A 19,327-nucleotide genomic window follows, 5' to 3' on the forward strand; every position below is an offset into this window, starting at 1 on the left:
TTATGTTTGCAGATTTGCTTGTGCCTTGAAGACACCAATGTGCGTCCCCATCGAGTGGGGATCTTGTTAAGTGCAGTCTGGAGTGAGGCCCAGGATTTGCATTTTAACCTGCTCCCAGGTGATGCTCATGCTGCTGGTTCAGGAATTACACCCATTGAACAGCAAGTCTTGAAGACAAAAGGGCACTGGAAAATTTAACTCTTCTGAGGTGGTACTTCTTTTCCTTTGAAGTAGCAGACGTGAGCAGTGGGCATTAAAAGCTTTCTGGGTGACAGGGAAGAAAAGATGGGCCCACGGGGACCAGTGATGTGGAACAGCAGGAGAAATCCCTGGTGAAGAGGAGGGGGAATGCAGAAGCCGCACCCACTCCAGACTGAGAAAGAAGCAGTTCGCTTGAAGCATCCACGGGTCCTGACAACTTTGACAAATGAGTCGTCGGACACAGAGCGCAGCTTCTCAGCCCTGCTGCAAACAAGCGCTGAGTCACGTACCTGTTTGTCTGAAGCTTTATAAATGAGTTGGGTGACATTAATATTTGTTCTGCTTCTATTTCAGGGTGCAGCAGCAGCAGTTTTTCGAATACCTGGAAAAGAGGGCGAGTTCTGTCCCCTGGGATGCACTGGAGTCATGTCCAGGTCCCTGCTCCCCTCCTGGCAGTGAGACCAAGGGGACCCAGAGATGAGAAGCACCACTGTGAGCATCTGTCAGGTGGCAGGTGAGGGAAGGGCTGGCTTTTTTTTTTTTTTTTAAGACTTTATTTATTTATTCATGAGAGATACAGAGAGAGAGAGGCAGAGACACAGGCCGAGGGAGAAGCAGGCTCCATGCAGGGAGCCCCATGTGGGACTTGATTCTGGGACTTGAGGATCATGCCCTAGGCCAAAGGCAGGCGCCAAACCACTGAGCCACCCAGGGAAGGGCTGACTTTTCAGAGAGGCCAAAGGTGTGAGAGAACAAGCAGAGAGGCTCATGTTAGCACACCCTGACAGCAGCTGCTTCGTGAAGCCAGGGAGCACGGGGACCTCCCTGAGTTCCTAGGTTGGGAGATCTTTGTGGGCATGGAAGGCAGCACGTGGAATTACAGGGCCTGCAGTCTGGTCCTGCTGCTCCTCACTGTGGTCCTCTCAGAATAACCCCTATTGGCCCCATCAACCCTCATCTTGCCCCCTCTTGTCGTGCTCTCATGGAGGCACAGGGGGTGGAGGTGGGGGTGGGGCGTGTCCATGAACCAGGCCAGCTGATGATAAACCTGGGAGTGTTGGAGCCAATTCGATCGGCACTCCCCAGGAGCCCCAAGGCCTTCCACGGCTCCCCACCCCAGATCTTATGGAAACTCCAGACCCCTCCCTACAAGCACCCTAACTGCCCACCACCCTGCCAAGTCCCTTTCCCTAGGGACCCTTGGGACGACCTCTCTTGGCAGCTGGGCCTGGATGCTGAACACAGCTTTGAGCTCCCCACTGGCTTCTGATCTGATCAGACTGGCCAGAGTCTAGGGGCCCAATTTTCCAAGAAAACCCCTTCCCTCCCAGCACTGCTATGTTCTGATCATATACATAGGCTTAGATTTCTTCATCTGTAAAATGGGTCTAAAACCAATAATCCTTGCCACGTCTGTCTCAAAGAGCTGTGGGATTCATGTGGCAAAGTGAGTGGCACTTCCTGAGTGGTGAATGATAAATGGCCTATGGGAGCCAGATGGGGCTCTGGTGTCAAGGAGCCCTTTTGCTGGGCCGGTGGTACCGAGTGGAGCAGCCTCACTGGTTCTGACTTGGACACACGCACACAGGAAATACACCCACAAACGGGTTTCCTCCTGTTTTTCTTAAATGCGTATTCTTCGTTGCCCCTCTTCATAAGGAGGTGAGGGTACAAGAGAGATCTCACTTTCTTGTTAACTCAAGTGTAAGAAAAGCAACAGTGCAAGCACCAGGTACACAGTGACAGACACATGGCCTCACCATTGGGGGCCCAACGGGGGGAGTGGTGGGGCCAGCTCCATCAGGGGGGAGGCTGCTTCTCATCTGCTCATTCAGCCACGTGGCAAGACGCTGTGGCTTCGGGACAAGCTGCCTACCAGATTTTTATACAACATCTTCCTATTTTTAAATATTGGCAACAAATAAAAATTGTTTCAGAGCACTGCATGAGCCAAAGCAAATACATCTGTGGGCTGGATCCAGCCTCTCAAAGTTTCCAATGTGCTCAAACCTCCAATGGCTGTCAGCTAGGGAAACTGAGGCCCAAGGATGTTAAGGGACTCAAGTGAGGTCACAGAATCTGGGAGCTGCAAAGCCCCATCTTTAATCCCGAGAGATACCAGACATTATCTCACTTTATTTTTAACTGGAAAGAACATATATTTGTGTGTATTTGTGTCTGTTTGTGTCTATATTTACCATGTATGTGTGTGTCTGTCTCTGCACGTGTATGTATGTTTACAGGTCTGGGAGCGTCTGTATCTGTGTGCACCTGTGTGTGGCAAATGCACGCAGGCAGGTGAGGGGGTTGCTGAAATGGGTGTTCCTTTCTTTGATAATCTTTACCCCTGATGAGGTAAGTGTCTAGGTTAAAAATGGTTTATTTCATTTGAAGAAGGGGCTTGAATCTGGTTCTCTTCTCATGATATTTAAAAGCCCCTTTTAGTTTTTCTTTGCAATTTTGGGAGACCCCGAGGTTACTGAGTCCCAGATTAGCAGAATGGGGCCCTTGAAGCTAAAAATGCTCTTCAGAAGCAACTTGTCACTTCCCTAGCTTTACAGATGGGTCTCGAAGGACAGGGGAGGTGGGAAGCAGGGTGGAGAGAGAGACACAGGTGCTGAGCCCTGGGTGGGAGAAGAGCTGGTGGGTTCTAGGTCCTGACTCAGTGGCGTACCCCTGGGGGCTCCAAGCAGCGTCCCTCCCCCTCTGAGGCCTGGTTTCCACCTGTGAATCAATGGGTCCCACTGTCTCCCAGGCCGTCACACAGCACAGCCCTCCAGGCCTTCCAGGGCCCACCACCCACTCACTGTGACCTGAAGGGGGCACTTTGACCCGTACCCCTCAGGCTGCAGGCTCATAATCCAGCAGCAGCACCCAGGGCTCCTGCCCCACTGGCTTCACGGGAGCACCTCATAGGTGAGACAATACTGGGAAGCAGGGGAAGGCGGGTCTGCCTCTGTTAAAGTGCTCTGTGAGCATTTGTGAAATAAACACAGACAATTCAATGAAAGTCCCACTCACGATTTCCCAGCTTCTTTCCACCATGAAGGTGCCTCGGACTCCAAGCGCAGAATTATCTGCTATTTGGGGAATGAATACAGCAAGCTATTTCAGACCTCCAGGCCTCTGTACCCGCAGCTCCTTCCACCTGGCCTGCCAGCCATCCACCCCCAGGCTGATGCCCTCGGGCAGCCCCATCTAGGGGCTCCTGACCCCTGAAGGTGGAGAAGTCATCAGGTACAGGGTAGTAGAAGGGTGAATGTGGGCCCTGATGGCCCCTGGGCGGGGGAGGGCCACTGGGTTGGCACTCGCTTTCCCTCTAACAGTGGCTTCTGCCTGCCTGCCCTTTACCTGGATTTGGATCTCGTCGGTGAGTTCTTTGGCGAGGCCATGCAGCTGCCCGGCTGTGGGGTCCAGAGCCTTCACCACCACCCTCAGCCCGGTCCGGCCTTTCACTCGGCCGTGCACGTTCATGGCAAAGTTGTACTGTGATGGCAGCCGGAGGGAAGCCTGGGACAGACACCAAACACATTCTCAGGGAGGGCCTGGGGCCCCAGTAACCCCGACAGCTGCCTGCCTGTCCTTGAAGGCTGCTGCCTCCCTGCTCTGGCCGGGACCTGCTAACCCCAGCACCAGGGCAGCACGCAGCATCACGCGGTTCACAGGTGCAGGTGGGTCATGTTGGGTCAACCCGGGTGGACAGGCAGGCCTTCTCAGAGCCTTCAGTGTGTGGATTGGGCAATGAACAAAGAGGGATGGTAGGCTTGGCAGTGTTTCCCTAAAAAGCCCTGCTGTTGTGAGATGTCTAGGCTATGGGAACAGTCTGGGGAAGCCCCCTGGTACTGGGGACAGGACCCTCCCAACCACCCTTTCCCCACTGGGCACAGGGAAGACAAGAAGAAACCTCTTCAACCCACCCCCACTTGGGTCCTGCATGACCAAGGTCCACTGGGGGTGGCAGACTGGAGTCACCAGGGCTGGCACCCTGTCTCATTTCCTCCCTGGCTCACTGGGTGACTCTCACAAGTCCCTTACCATATATGGGCTCTGGTCAACACAGAGAGGGGGTTAGACCAGGGAAAGGCCAGGGTCCCTCTAAGAAGGGCTAAGTGGAGGGGAGTTTGCTCTCGGGGGTAAATCTGGAGAAAGCCCCAGCACTGCCAGGCATCTCCTCAGAGAGAAGGTCAGAAGTTACAGAGCAGGGACCTGACCAAGAAGGCCCTGTGATATTCTGGAACTCCTGCGACCTCCCCACAGGGCTGCCCTCTGAGGTGGGTTCCTACAAAGCCTGACTGTAGCGTTTGGCAAGTGCGTGCTTGGAGTGGAACGGGCTGTGAGGAGGGAAGCTGGGAGCCCATATTCCTGGACACGAGAGGACTGGGAGTGGAGGAAGGACACGAGGTGAAGATGGTGCACTGGCAGCATTTTCTAGGTGTCCTAAGAGGGCACAGAACGGGGCCAGGACCAGCCTGGGAGTCAGGATGCAGACATCATGTGCACAGATATGGGGATAACCTTCCGCGCCTTGGACACTGGTGCACATGGTCGGGAGGGGGCCCTGGGGGGGGGGGCAGTTACCTCGTGGTGTCGTCCCCGGATGTCCAGGATGTCCCGCTTGGTGACGGACCAGTGGAAGGTCAGGCCTGGCACAGCATTGCCAAAGGAGAAAGGGTTCTGACTGTTGGTGATGCCAGTGATGTAGACAGGCATCTGTAGGAGAGGAGCCGGGCCCATGACCACCGGGGTCCCACAGCCCAGAGGGCCCCACAGAGACCCAGGGCACTGCCTGAACTACCCCTGCATTGCCTGGCTACTTTCCTATCTCCCCGCTGCATAGGAAGCTGCACCCCATTCTTCCCTCACCAGAGATGAGCCCAGCATGGATGTGGGAAGGGTGGTGGGAACAGCAAATGATTAGATAAGAGACAGAGCCGGCCCCTCTGCGCAGTGTCCTTGGGCTGTGGACAATGTCTCACTTGGCTGATAGCCACCCGCCTTTGTGATGGGAACCCCCCCAGAGCTCCAGGGAGCCTGCAGCCTCCTGAGCAGCACAGCTCATCCTGCCCCTTGGTCCCTGCTCATGGCAGGGGGGCACAGGTGGGATTCCAGGCTCCCTCAATCTGTATTTCCTGAGTGACTGCTAGGGAAAACATGCACAGGAATACTGCAAAAGCTAAGAACAGACTCATGCCCAGCTGCCTGGGCCAATCTCCAGTTCCATCCCTTACTAGCTGTGTGACCTTGGGCAGAGGCCGTAAGCTTTCCACGTGTTCATTTCCTCATCTATAATAGAGAGGTGACACGGGTAGCTACCTCACGGGTTGTTAATGACCATCAAAGGAATTACTGCACAGAAAGCACAGAGTAGAGTACACGCCATATAAACCTTAGCTCCTGATATGTGCCAGGTGCTATTCTAGGTGTGGGAAGGTGGCAGACTCGGAGGTAGGGGGGTGGGGGGCAAAGCGTCACTCAGTAATCGTGCCAACATGGAACTGGAGAGGGCCAAATGCTCTGCAGACAAGGAGCTTTGTGCTGAGAGACAGAAAACCCCAAGTACCTGGGGGGGGGGGTCTGGAGCAGAAAATGCAACCAAAGCTCCTAAAGCTGAAGCTAAGCCCAGGGACAAGCAAGTGTTGAGCAGGAGAGGGAACAGGGACCTAGCAACACTCCCCCCAAGCTCCTCCTGAACCAGAACTCTGAGCCTAAGACCTTGCCAAGAGGCTGCTCAGACAGCAAGCACAGCTAGGAGGGGCCAGAGGGGTTCCCGCCTCACCTGGGTTCCCGTTCTCATCCGAGTGATGGGGGCACGGATCCTCACGGCCTGGAGAAGCAGCACCTCCACCTCCACAAGGTCCTAGGGAAAGGGTTTTGGAGTTCAGGCTGGCTGCAGTAGGGCCTATGTGCTCACAATGGCTGTTTCATGAAGGGACCCCTCCAAGGAGGATCTTGCCAAGGCCAGCTCAGCATCCCCTGGCTAGTAGGCACTCACAAGATGCCCAACACCATGTTCCTCTTCCCAAGGCAGCCTGGCTTTGTGGGTGGCTCATCCCGTGCAGATCTGGCCACTGTTTTTCCCGTTCCCTTAGGGGTCCCAGCCTGGTCCTCTGAGCTTCCAGACCTGATTCAGTTGCTCCAGGTCAGTACCACGGAGACTTGGGGGCAGTGGCTGGGGACTGTTCTTCTCTAAGCTGGGTGGCCGTCATAGGACAGGATTCCAGATCCTCCCAACCCCAAATCTAGCATGTTTCTCTATGTATGTGAGCAGGGTACTGTGACAAATGTAGACACGGTTAGAGTCTGGTTAGAGCAGACTGTATATCTATCCTCTTTCATTCTGAAGTCCATACTCCCATTCATCTGGTCAAAGATTAACTTTATTAGGCTTCTTTGTAGTGCTACTGACTAGCTGACACCAGGCTACTAAGACCCTTAAGCTTTCTTTGTGTTTGCTCATACCGCACCCACCTTCTGGGTCTTGTGACCTGGGCTAATGCCTGGCATTCAATAGGTACTCAATAAACACCCATCCTCTTCCTTCCCTTTGTCTTTTCCATGGCCTAGTCTCCTTCTATCCATCCTGGCCCCTACCTCAGCCATGGGTGCTGATTCTGTGACCTGGTTTGAACAGATGGGACTGTCCAAACTGGGGACTTCTGAGCAGAAATCCCATACACGTTGTGGACACAAGGGCCTCAAGCTGGGCCCCTGCTGACCTGGGCTCAAGAAGATGGCTTTCAGATGGAACTGGAAGCACAGCCTCTCCATCTGCCAAGGGGCACCACCAGCTCCTCTCCTATTCCATCAGATGGGAGACACAGAGAGAGAGGTGGCCCAGCAAGGTCAGATCACAAAGAGAAGTAGCCGGAAGGGAAATGCATGGCTGCCTGCCCCTCTGGCCAAAGTTCCAGCCAGCTGCCATTTCAGCCACCTGGGCCCCCAGGAAAAGAAAAATAAGCTAGTTCCTGAAGCCATAATCCTTTCTTTAGAAAGGAAAAAAAAAATAGAAAAGAAAAAAAAAAAAAAAAAGCAAGGCCTCCTTGGTCCTTCATCTTATTCTCCAGGATGTCTATCTGAATCCTGCTCAATGCCACAGGACAGATTTCACATTCCCAACACCTTCTTGTCATCTTTATAAAATCGATAGGTAGAACCAGGGCAGCTACCTTCATGATTCAAAAAGACTTTGTGGTCTAACCAGGATATTTGCAGAGACACTGAAACTCCTGCAAAAGGGAGTAAATCAATGAATTCAATGTCGGATCAAAGTCAGCCTCTCAGGGAGGAGGATGCATCTGCCTCCCCTTCCCTGGGATGGTGCACACTCCTGCTCTCCTGGGTGCCCTGTGTTCAGATGCCCTGTGAAGTTGGGGGAGCTCACGGACTCCTTCTAGGGGGGGCCCTGAATGCTGGACAAGGAACAAGGTGACAGGTTCCGAAAAGACTGTCCAATAGTCATGTTACACAAAATGATGCTCTCTTAGAGCCTAGATTTCTGGCATGCTGGTGACCACTGCAGCCTCCTCAGAGATGCTTCCACAAGTCACCACAGGCAAAGCATGTCAAGAAGAACAGGAACATTCTGAGCCCTGTTCAGGAAGTGGAGACTAATCTCCTGTCTCCCTTCCAGAGCCCAACGAAGTGCCCACTCCCGGGAAACAAGCGACACTATCAGACTTAGAAACCAACTTTCGGGGCGCCTGGCTGGCTCAATCAGTGGAGCATGCAACTCTTGATCTCAAAGTCGTGAGTTCAAGCCTCACAATGGGCGTAAGCCTACTTAAAAGAAAAAAAAATCAACAACAACAACAAAAGAAACCATAGTAAACAGACCTCCTTGCCATCACAGCTGACCAGCTCACCAGCTGCTGGGGGGAGCAGTGCACCCCATCACTAGTGGGCCCCAGTCCAGGGAGGATTTGGAAGCAGCCATGGCCGGCAGATCCCACGCGCAATACCTGAGACACAATGACGAGCTTGCCGGTTTCAGCATCCACAGCCTGTACGACCCCAGACACGGTGCCATTGCCGACAGCCAGGCCCCGCACCAGCCCCGCGCTGTTCACCACGGCAACGCTCTCATTGCTGATGGAGAAGAGGATATTGGACTGGGGCTGTGGGCCGCCCTCTGAGGTGATCTGGAGTGGGGAGAAACAGCACTATCCAATCAGCCCCTGCTTATCCCTCAGAGGCGAGGGCATCGACACCCCCCGAGCTCTCCATCTTTGCCCTCTGATGCCCCCCCGGGAGGGGGGCAGGCATGGGGTGGGGGCAGTGAGCAAGCACGAGGCCTTTGGCTCCTACCTGCATCATGGCCCCAATGATCAGCGTCACTTTCCTGGGAATCAGCCTAAATGGAGGAAAGACCTGCATGTGGAAACACAAGAAAGAAGGGGCCACTGTGTTCCAAGCTTACACAGCCGGGCAGAATTCACCCTGAATATGTTCAAGGAGAGGGACACCTGGCGCCTAGACATCCCTCCTCTGTGGGAGGGGACTGGTGAGGAGCCTGGAGGAGCCTGAGGGTCTCAGCCTACCCGTGGGCCTGAGGATCTGTGGTTCCTTAGGACACTCTCTGCTGTTCGCAGCCATTCATTTTGCCAGACGTGAAACCCCATGAAAATAAACACATCTTCTTCATGTAAGACGCCCCCTTTAGGGCGTGGTTCTCACCACATGGTCCCCTGAACCAGCAGTAGCTGTGTCACCTGAGAACCATCGGAAATACACATTCTCCGGCCCACCTTAATCTATGGAATTGGAATGGGGGAGGTCCTGAAATCTGTGTTTTAACAAGTCCTCCAGGGGATTCTGATGCTTGTCAAAGTTCACATTCCACTGCCTTCAAGATTCTCCTCCTTGCACTGAATTTCTCCAATTTCTACTGAGAAGTTGCCTGTGAATAGTTATCTTCCTCAACGCCCTTCAAACTTCTCAGATGAAGAAAGAGGGGCTTGGGGAGCGGGCAGGGACAAGGATGCCCTTGTCTCTGCCGCACAGAGAGCCCAACCTCTTCCCCTTGCCTCCCCCAGTCCCTGCCTAGCAGGAGCATAGGAAGAGCCTGTACGGTGAACGAACATGCCAGTCGGCCAAGGGGCTGCTTTGTGCATAAGGATTAGTCTCTGTAGGGCTGTGCTATTTATAGGCAGACATGAATTCTTCTTCAGCAAAAGAAAGGAACCCTTGCATCCAGAGGCACAAACCACAACCACCAGCTCCAGAACAGTTTAATATCCAGTCTCTAGCCCCCGTGTGGAGACAAGACCTGTGGTGGACGCTGGCAGGAGGCAAGCAGTTGAGGGCTGCAGCAGAAGGAGAAACTTGGACATGAATTTCTGGCCATGGCTGCCTTGGCCCCAGGGACTGGGAGGCTCCTATGAAAACCTGATGCCACAAGACAGTCCCAAGTCACACACGGAGAGTACTCCAGAGCTCCCTGCTTGCTCCAGGACCTGCCAGCTCCAGGAGCTTCCACCAGAAAAGCCCACTGTCTCACGGTCAGTTCAGACTGGCTACTAGGACGTGCTTCTACACGTGAGCCTAATCAGTCTGCAGCTTCTCCCCAGCCACTCCTTTCTGGCACTTCAGGGTTTCAAGGCTAGTCCACCACTGCCCTGCTGTGTGACAAGTGGCCCCCCTTCTCTGAGTCACATCCTGCCCTCCCCCACGTCCCAGAGGGAGATTCAAGTAGCCCGGCCCCCTCCCTCTGGTGCTGCCTCCCCAGGCCTCTAGGACTGAGGATGGTTCCCTTTTAATCAGAGGACATCACAGGGCATAGATTTTAATAAGGGTTCTCCACAGCAGCTTCCTGGATGACCCCTAGGACTCCTAGCCCATCACAAAAATGACACGCTTCCTACTCCAAGCGCATGCACGCTGGACTGATCCCACAGGGCGGGAGGGGAAACCGCTTTACCTCAATCTGTTGTGGGGCCGAGTTGATCCGCTGTCCAGCTTTATCAGTCACAGTCGCGGTGAGACTGGTCTGGCCTATGGCCACACCATGGACACGGAACGTGGCGGTATAGTTGTCAAGGGCTTCGTCAAGGGCCCTGGAACAGAGGGAAGGGATGTGACTTCTCCCCAGAACCTGCCAGTGCTGTCCCTGAGATGGCTTCCTTTGACCCCCGGGGGGACTCACACCAACGTGATGATCTGAGAAGCCGCTCGGAGCTTCAGGTCCATGAAGGCAAAGTATTTGGCCAGGAAAGGCTTCTTGTGAAAGTCCAGCACACGGACATACGCCTTGACTGTCTTCCCAATCTCCACCTGTATCATGGGGGACAGAGACTCAGGGTGGCCTTTTTTTAAATAATTTTTTTAAAGATTTTATTTATTTATTCATGAGAGACAGAGAGAGAGACAGAGAGAAAGGGGCAGAGACACAGGCAGAGGGAGAAGTAGGCTCCATGCAGGGAGCCCGACATGGGACTCGATCCTGGGACTCCAGGATCACACCCTGGGCTGAAGGCAGATGCTAAACCGCTGAGCCACCCCGGGATCCCCTTTTTATAATTTTTTTTTAAAATATTTTATTCAGGAATGGCCTTTGAATGACTAATGCTATCACCTGTGGCACTCTAAGGCTTTCTACTAAAGCGTCTGTGACCTCCAACCCACAGACCCAGGGTGAGCTCCAATCAGCCAGTCAACAAATGAAAATCAATTCAGCGCTTATTGTATACAAGGGGCCTTGGGGGATACTTGGATGCATAAATTACACTCCCTGCTCTTAAAGAACTAAGAATCTAATTACAGTGATAAGATGAGGCCAGAATAGCATACAGTAGGCATTCAATAAGTGCTCATTGACCAGCTCACACCTGGCAGCATATAATACATACAGGAAGAACCTTAGGCTACAAAGAGTCAGAAATGCTCAGTGAAGAAACAGAAGTCTGATCAGGAAATAAGACCACAGAAGGAATATTTGAGGCTAAGAGGATACTGGCTTTTCAAGTACTCTAAGCAGCTCAAACATTCCCCTTTTAATTACTAACCATCCTCTCCAGTCCAAAAAATAGGAACCTGATAGCAACCTCTGTAAGCCTACCTGTAGTTCCTTCAGGTATTTGGAGCAATAAAAATGCCCTCTTTACATTAAAGAAAAGCTTAGATCTATTATGTATTCCTTTTACAAAAGCATTGGCATTTATGCATTTTATTCACTTGCCACTAAGATTGCCAAGAATCCAAAATCCATGTACCAGGGAGAAAATTGACAATCAAGAACCTACAGCAGCTAGAGGTCAGGAAGTCTCAAGTTGGGGCTAATGAGGAAACAACTTCGGGCAGGATTTATAGCTGAGCTTTACTGATGGCAACTGGCATAAAGAAGTATAGCCTCAGAGCTCGCTCTACATTGTGCACATGGAGGGACCGAGGCGAGACAGCACTATCTGCTGGAAGCCACTCAGGAGGTGGGTACGGGGACTCAGAAACCAGGAGAAAGAGCAAAGGGCACAAGGAAAAGAACTCTCCTAGTCTCACCATTCTCCCCATCTCTGTGAACCAGCAGCGAGGGGCCGTATTTAGGAAGCTGCTACTGACCTTGTCAACCACGCGGACATAGAGCTCCTGAATGTCTGAGACGTACACGTCTGCCTTTGCCGGGGCCGGGAAGGCTAGGCACAGGTCATGGATCATGATGGTCGACATGCCCGGGAACAGAGGGTGCACCTGCAAGGTTGGAGAGGGGCTCAGTCCTTCGGGCCACCACCCATGAGGCACGGTCTCCAGGAGACCTCCAGACCAAGGCTCAGAAGCAGCAGACAAAGAAAATCCTAACCCAAATACTGCCCCATCTACTCCTCATTAGGAGCCCCTGCTTCCAGCCAGGGGAAGGGCCTGCAATGTAAAATAGTAGAGCTGGGATGGATCCCAGAGAGCATTTACTTCAACTTGGTGCAATTTGTGAGAAGGAAAAAATGTAAGTTGCTCAAAGCAGGGCAGTCTGTGGCCACGAGGCACCCAGCAACTGGGAGGTAGAACAAGGGTTCAAACCCAGGATTTCATGTTCCCTGTGCAGGCCACCTGCCCAGAAGCTCTGGCAACAGTAGAGTGTTATACATGACATAGCTCCTTTCTGAATTCAGCTCTCACCTCACAAGTCTTAATCTGACCCCACAGAATCTCAGAACCTGTCAAGGGACCCCAGAGGCCACCATGGTCTCAAGTGTGAGCTCTGTGAGTCTCATTCATCCTGATGTTCATTTCTGCCTCAGCCATGTTTGAAGCAGAGACCTCATGAACACTGAGAGGATGGATATACCTGAGCCACTGTGTTCCAGTCTTCATTGCAGACTCCCCGCCCCCCACTTTAAACCTCCTTCCTGCCCTATCTGCTTCTGGGATCCCACTTTCACAAGCACCTCTCCCCAGATGAGCTGTACCATACTCACTGTCTCATGCTGCAGAGAGACTAGCAGTGATGTGCGGTACTGCTTAGGCATGTATCTCAACTGGGTGGTCTGGGGGCTCGGCAAGTGGGGGGCAAACCACGGAGCTGGTGGGGGAGTCTAGAGGGCTGCTTCCCATCTCTGTCCGGCCCTGCTGGCTGCAGTTTGTGGTGTTATAGTCATTTGGTGGTGGCAGGGGGAGAAGGGTGAGTTATAGTGAATAGGTGCTTGCAAAGCTAGAATTTTGATACCAAGAACCTGTTGGGGCAGAGGGGAAGGAGGGAGAACAGGTTTCTGGCTCTAAGGAGACAGCCAAGTGTGATCACATCATATCCAGCATAAAACCCTTCAAAGACTGCCCAGAGAGGGCATCCAAATCCTTAACATGTCCTATAAGAACCTGGCACGAGCTGGCCCTTGCCCATGGCTCTCATGTTATTACAAACCACGCTCCCTCACTACTGTCAGGCTCCAGACACAGTTCTGCTCTGTTCCTCAATGCCAACTAGCGCCTGCCTGCCTCAGGGCCACACAGCCCATCTTAACAACCTGGGGCTTTCCTCCCCACATACCCCGTGTTCACCTGCTGGCTCCTTCTCATCCTTCAGGCTTCTGCTCAAGCATCCTTCCTCAGGAAAGTCTTCCCGAATTAGAGAAAGCTTCTTCACTACCTCCGCTCATTTCTCCTGGTGCAGCTTTACTGCATGTGATTCGGCCATGTCAGAGCCCACGGTCTAGTGTCCATCCTCCCACAGGTTGTGGCCTCAGGACTGGGCCTAGCATCTGGCACAGGCTCACCCCCCAATAAATATGTATTGATTAGACCAAGATCCAGGGTCACAGCTCTAGGTCACTGTAGTTACAGCAAAGAAACCTGGCACTCCAGCCTGCTTGCTTAGCTTTAATTTTAGCTTTGCTAAGACCTAGAAATTCTAGGGGGAAGAAAAGAGTCTGTAAATCCATGGACCCTCATCTCTTTGGGAAGCGCTGATTCTGGTCCAACTCCTTCAATGCACAATATGGGGAAACTGAGGCCCACACAGGGTGGGAACCCAGCCTCAAAGGGGCAGCACTGGGGAGGAAACCCAGGTGCCCAAGGTCCCAGTTTAGGGTTCCTTCTACCACACTCTGCCACTTCCCAGAGTGGGACGTCTCTAGCAACCACAATGGAACTGTGAGCAGGGGAGGACAGGGCCTGCTGGAACAGGCCAGAGCCAGGGCAGGCCCAAGCCCACAGTTAGCTGGGGGCATGAGGAGTCACAAGCTTGGCCATGCTGGAAACTGCCAGTATCACTAAGCTCAAGGGCACCTCAATGCAGATGAGGCGTGCCCAAGTTATGCCACACGGTGACTTAAAAGTCGATTAACAAAGATCCCAGAGCGGAAATCATGATGGTATTCCACTGCGATGCCCGTGCAATCTGAGCCGTCGCCAACCCAAGTGTGGTATTAAATAAGGGCTGGGGAGTAGGCGCCTGGGAATCACCAGGCCTCCCATTTTGCCAAGGACGATTCACCCTGGCTTATTCCTTTTCCCTCAACGAAAGCACATTTAAATTTTGAGAGAGAAATGAGAACTTTCTTTGAAAACCTAATTCAAGGCTCCAATCTAATCCTCCTGCAGAAGTTATTGCTGTCAGGAGCTGGCACGTCCTTCACAGCACCACGAAATTACATGTTGCACTGGCTGCTGATAGACCCACGCAGGGGAATGCATGGCAGGCTTTTTCTTTTTCTTTTTTTCTCTCCTTCGAAAGGACCATTTTGCACATTTTAAACAAAGACAGAAAATGGTGATGGGGAAATCAATCTGTTTTCCACTTGATTTCCCAGAGGCTGGACGTCCAGCCACCTTCCGGGTGACAGACGCAAGGGCGGCATCAAGTGGTCTGGCCTGCACCCTCCCTGCTGGCCCGCACCAGCTCACCTCGCCCCTGCCGAGGAAGGCTTCAAGGGAGAGCTTGCCGGGCCACTTGGGAGACACACTACTCTTGGGGAAGCGAAGGCATTTGCCAGGCAGCTGGTGGCAGAGCTGGGAACTGCCTCGCCGCTAACCCTGGGCTGTGGCGTGTCTGGTTCTCTGGTCTGGGCATTCTGGATCTCCTTGCGTGACTGACATTCAGGAGGATGTGCATGCAGGATAGGAGGAGGGGAAAATCCAGGCCTAGAGTGAATTCTAATTTCTAAGTGTTGAAAGCGCCACCTCAGAACTTCAGTGAGTACTGAGCCAAGAGGAAAGTCCTGTCATCTCTTCAGAGACGATGAATGCATTACTGCTCATTAAGACACTGGTGGCAGAGCCAGAGGCGGCCCCCCTCCCGAGTAGGCTGTAGCTGTGAGGTCTGTTTGTGCCCACCCGGACCCAAGGTTTTGCCTGTGCCACTTCTGTTCCTCGCTTCCCTGGGCCCCCACACACTTCAGACTTGTCCCTTGATGGGTGGCATTTATAGAAGAGCAAGGACCCTATAAATACTTGTAATCATCACAGGAACCATCAGCTCCTGATTCCTATTATAGCATGCCTGTCAGTGGTATGTGGTGAATTGGGCCATGCCACGCGAGTGTTGGGGTCCTTTGCCCCTGACTAGACACCCTTGAGACCTGTAGGGGGTGACCACGAACACATGAAAATCATAGGCACTGAGAAGAGCCCTGGCTTGGACACTGGATGAAAATCTGTCCAGGGACCCCAGCTGGCCCTGAGGCTTCTGGCATGGCCAGGACTGGAACAGGTCCCTCTGTCCTCAGGTCATCCCCAGGGAGAAGAGCAGGACACACCCGAGTTCAAACCCTACGGCTGCCACCTGCTACCCACCTCAACTTTCTTCCTGATGCACCTCCTAGGATGTGCAATGTCACGATAGGCTGTGCAGCCCAGGACCAAGGAAATGGAGAGAAACACCGTGGCTCATGATCTGTTCACCACTGACGCCCAGCCCCAGGACCAACACCAATTTTTGCAGAATGGATGCATCACTTAAAGGTATTAAGTGCCTGGCACACAGTAGGTACCTCCCCCTGCTCTTATAATCACATGGATTCAGCGTGGAGGACTTAATTTGAAATGTAAAGAATCGGTGAGAAAAAAGAAACTCTAAATTTAAGTCAGGTAAACACTCCCAGGGGCAAGCCAGCCAAAAATGAAATAAAGGCCCCTCGTGGAGAGTTTTGGGGGTGCGTGCGCGCAGAATTCAGTGCAGCCAGGCGCGGCCCTTCATGCACTGTGTGGGCAGCACAGCCTCCATATGGCCCTGGTGCGTGAGCTCCCGGCTCCCTTCCAGAGACCCTCAGAAGCCGACACACACCCAGGAGCCATTCTTGCATCCTGAATGTATATCAATAAGAAAGAAAGAAACATTTTCTGTGAGCTAATTGAAGAACTGCTGTGGGCTTTCTTGTCTCTGTGATTAAGGGAAATGAGAATGTTGCTAATTAGCAGCTGGAAAATGCCAAAGAAATGTGTAAACGTCCTTCAGAAACAACCGTCTGAGAGAAGCTGCTAGGATCTGTCACCGATCATCAACGCTCCGTGAAAAATTTCTCCGGCAGCTTACGGAAGAGGCAGAGGGAACCCACCTTATCTCCATCCTGGGTGCAATGGTCTCTGCGCAGGCCCACACCAATGGGAAGCTGTGACCCCAGGGGTTGAGGTGCCTCCAGAACATCTTGTGGCACCTGCCACATGGGAGGCTCCTGGTGCTAGGCTTGTCCTGGGGGTCATGCCTGCACTGGACACTCCATCTCATGCCACAAGAGCCATAAAGGGATGAGACATATGAGCAAGGGCCAGTCCACAACCAAGAGTGAACCGCTGTGGTTCTTGACTGGAGAAGCCTGGCATCTGTTGCTGACGGGAATGGCACAGGGGTAACCCTACAACTGCAACATTGTAGGAGTTGAACAGGGGCTCATAGGTCTTCTAAGGAAACTTGACTCCAATGGTGGGATCCCATCCTGAGTCTTCCAGACAAGTGTCCCAGCTTGTTTGGCTGCCTCCAGAGATGGGGCACTCACTACCTACAGAGGCAGCTGTTCCAACATGGGCTCTCAGAAGCTCTTGTTCTTGGAGGAAAGTTCTCTGACTGCAGATCCATCCTCAGGGCTTATTCAAAATGTAAAGTGCGAGGTAAATGTGAGTATAGGGGCCCCCATGTATTGTTGGCACTGTACACATACTTCTGAAACTTGAAACTTCCCTCTTCTTGATAATGGGAGTTCTTTTTTTTTTTTTTTTTTTTTTAAGATTTTATTCACTTAGGGATGGCTAGTTGGCTCAGTGATTGAGCCTCTGCCTTTGGCTCAGGGCGTGATCCTGGAGTTCCAGGATCGAGTCCTGTGTCGGGCTCCCTGTGGGGAGCCTGCTTCTCCCTCTGCCTGTGTCTCTGCCCCTCTCTCTCTCTCTCTCTCTCTCTCATGAATAAATAAAATCTTTTTTAAAAAATATTTTATTCATTTGAGAGACTGAGAGAGACCGTGAGAGAGTGAAAGAGAGAGCAGGAGCCGGGGTGGGGGTGGGGCAAGGAGAAGAGGAGCAGAGGGAGAGGGAGAAAGAAGCAAACTCTCCACTGAGCAGGGAACCTGATGCAGAGCTTGATCTCAGGACCCTGGGATCATGACTGGAGCTATAAGGCAGACGCTTAACCACTGAGCCACCCAGGAGCCCCACTGGTAACAGGGAAGTTCTTTTTTAATCTTTAGAAATAAAGCAAAACAAGGCATATCTCAAGTAGTCAGAATTATTTACGATTTGAGCTTTTCCTTTTAATATGAAGGATGTGACAGCGAACACTCATTTACATGGCAGGAGCGATGGCCAGGAAATTATTCTTTCTTTTATAAAGAGAACAAAAATGCTCAGGGGACAGCTTCCTATGATCTCAGACCGCTAGCAACCCTCATGCTGCCTTCTAACAACACTCATTTATTCCCAGGTGCTGAGAGACAGTGTTTTTTGCTCGGATTTATAGTGACATGCCTACGAAGTCCTGCCAACTGAGACTCTGCCACTGAGAAGAACAGGAATATTATGACATGCTTCCTCACCCTTCACTGAGGGACTGAACCAGGAGAAGAGGTCCTCTCCACAGACAGGTAAAGACCAAGGTCAACCCCTGGAGGAGTTGTAAAAAAAACGTGTAAAAAAAAAACAAAAACAAAACAAATAACAAAAAACAAAAAAACCTGAATTGTCCTATAAAGACTCAAGCTACCAAAAAAGACACAAAAAGAAACAATGTGAATAGACCTATAACATAGGAAGACATTGAATTAATAATCAAGAAACTGCCCAGGAAGAAAATATCATGTCCTGATGGCTTCACTGGTTAATTCTACCAAACATTTAAGACTATTTATTACCAATTCTACGCAAACTCTTTCAAAAATAAGAAGGAACAGCTAAGTCATTCTGTGAGGCCAATGTTACCTGATACTCAAATCGGACAAAGAAATCCCAGGAGAGAAAAGCACAGACCAGTATCTCTTAGGACTATGAACATAAACTCAACAAAGTACTAGCAAATGGAATCCAGTTACCTGTAAAAAGAATTATACATCATGATCAAGTAGCATTTGTCCCAGAAATGTAAGGTTGGTTTAACATCTGAAAGGCAATTAACGTAATACATCGTACATCATATCAACAGAATACAAAACAAAAGCCATATCATTATTTCAAGAGACATAGAAAAAGCATTTGACAAAATCCAACACTCTCTTGTGTATGTATGTAAGAACAGGGAGGAGACAGCTAGAGCATATGGATGCTCTCAAGGTGATGAAAATCACCTGACCGTAGTCCTGGAGGTACCTATGAGTGTACTAAATACCATTGACTTGCACCCTTTATTTTTTAAAAATATTTTACTTATTTATGTAAGATAGAGGGTAAGGCGAGGGAAGGAGCAGAGGGAGAAGCAGACTTCCCACTGAGCAGGGAGCCCGACAACGCTGGGCTCAATCCTGAGACTCTAGGAATATGACCTGAGCTGAAGACAAATGCTTCACCAACTGAACCACCCAGGTGCCCCTGTATACTTTAAGTGCATGAATTGTATGGTAATGTGAATTAAACCACAAGAAAGCTGTTATTAAAAAAAAACAAAAGGCAGGGTGCCTGGGTGACTCAGTTGGGTAAGTATCTGACTCTTGGTTTTGGCTGGGATTGAGATCTTGGGGTTGTGAGATCAAACCCCGCGTTGGGCTCTGCACTCAGTGTGGAATCTGTTTGGGATTCTCTCTCTCTTCCTCTCCCTCTGCTCTCTCTCTCTCTTCCTCTCTAAAATAAATAAATAAATCTGTAAAAAGCCTATTTAAAAAATCAGCCAGCCTATATAGCACATGGAAAAAAATTACGGTGCAATCCCTGACAAAGGCGGAATGCTAAATCCTTCTATACCTCAGGCACAGCTAAGTCAGTATTTGCCCAAATACAGAGAGGGTCAAGAATATGGAAAAATAGAAAAAGCTGATACACCTTTCAAAAGCAATCTTTCTTATTGTTGTTAGAGTGGTGCTCATATAACAATGTTTTAAATGAAAGATTGAAAAGGAACCGTTAGTTAACTAATGGTGCGGGTAGTTTGTGGACATGGAACAAAAGTCACAAAGGTAGCTCACAAAGGATCCAAGTTTCACAAATAATGAATCAGAGACTCTAAAAACCTTGCTAATTGCATCTGATTGTGATTAAGTGCCTACTTTTGAAATAACCAATCTAATCTGTTAAA

The 19,327-nt window shown here is 51.2% G+C and overlaps 1 protein-coding gene and 1 long non-coding RNA gene across 2 annotated transcripts in view; one reads left to right on the plus strand and one right to left on the minus strand.

The window, feature by feature from the left end:
- The window catches only part of NUP210 (nucleoporin 210), a 105,285-nt gene that overhangs the window by 18,780 nt on the left and 67,178 nt on the right, over positions 1-19,327 (minus strand). Inside the window, exons 22-30 of the mRNA XM_038565516.1 lie at positions 11,752-11,880; positions 10,343-10,470; positions 10,118-10,253; positions 8,506-8,568; positions 8,160-8,339; positions 5,978-6,058; positions 4,780-4,911; positions 3,553-3,711; positions 492-583 (exon numbers count right to left, since the gene is read on the minus strand). Of these exons, the coding sequence (XP_038421444.1) occupies positions 492-583; positions 3,553-3,711; positions 4,780-4,911; positions 5,978-6,058; positions 8,160-8,339; positions 8,506-8,568; positions 10,118-10,253; positions 10,343-10,470; positions 11,752-11,880 (1,100 nt within the window). The remainder of the gene's footprint in view (positions 1-491; positions 584-3,552; positions 3,712-4,779; positions 4,912-5,977; positions 6,059-8,159; positions 8,340-8,505; positions 8,569-10,117; positions 10,254-10,342; positions 10,471-11,751; positions 11,881-19,327) is intronic.
- Positions 6,102-17,800, plus strand: LOC119864626. Its single transcript, XR_005374540.1, has 2 exons — positions 6,102-6,340; positions 17,531-17,800. It is a non-coding gene; the product is annotated as an uncharacterized LOC119864626 (long non-coding RNA).

The sequence above is a fragment of the Canis lupus genome, chromosome 20 (genome assembly GCF_011100685.1).
Source record: "Canis lupus familiaris isolate Mischka breed German Shepherd chromosome 20, alternate assembly UU_Cfam_GSD_1.0, whole genome shotgun sequence".
Taxonomy (NCBI): domain Eukaryota; kingdom Metazoa; phylum Chordata; class Mammalia; order Carnivora; family Canidae; genus Canis; species Canis lupus.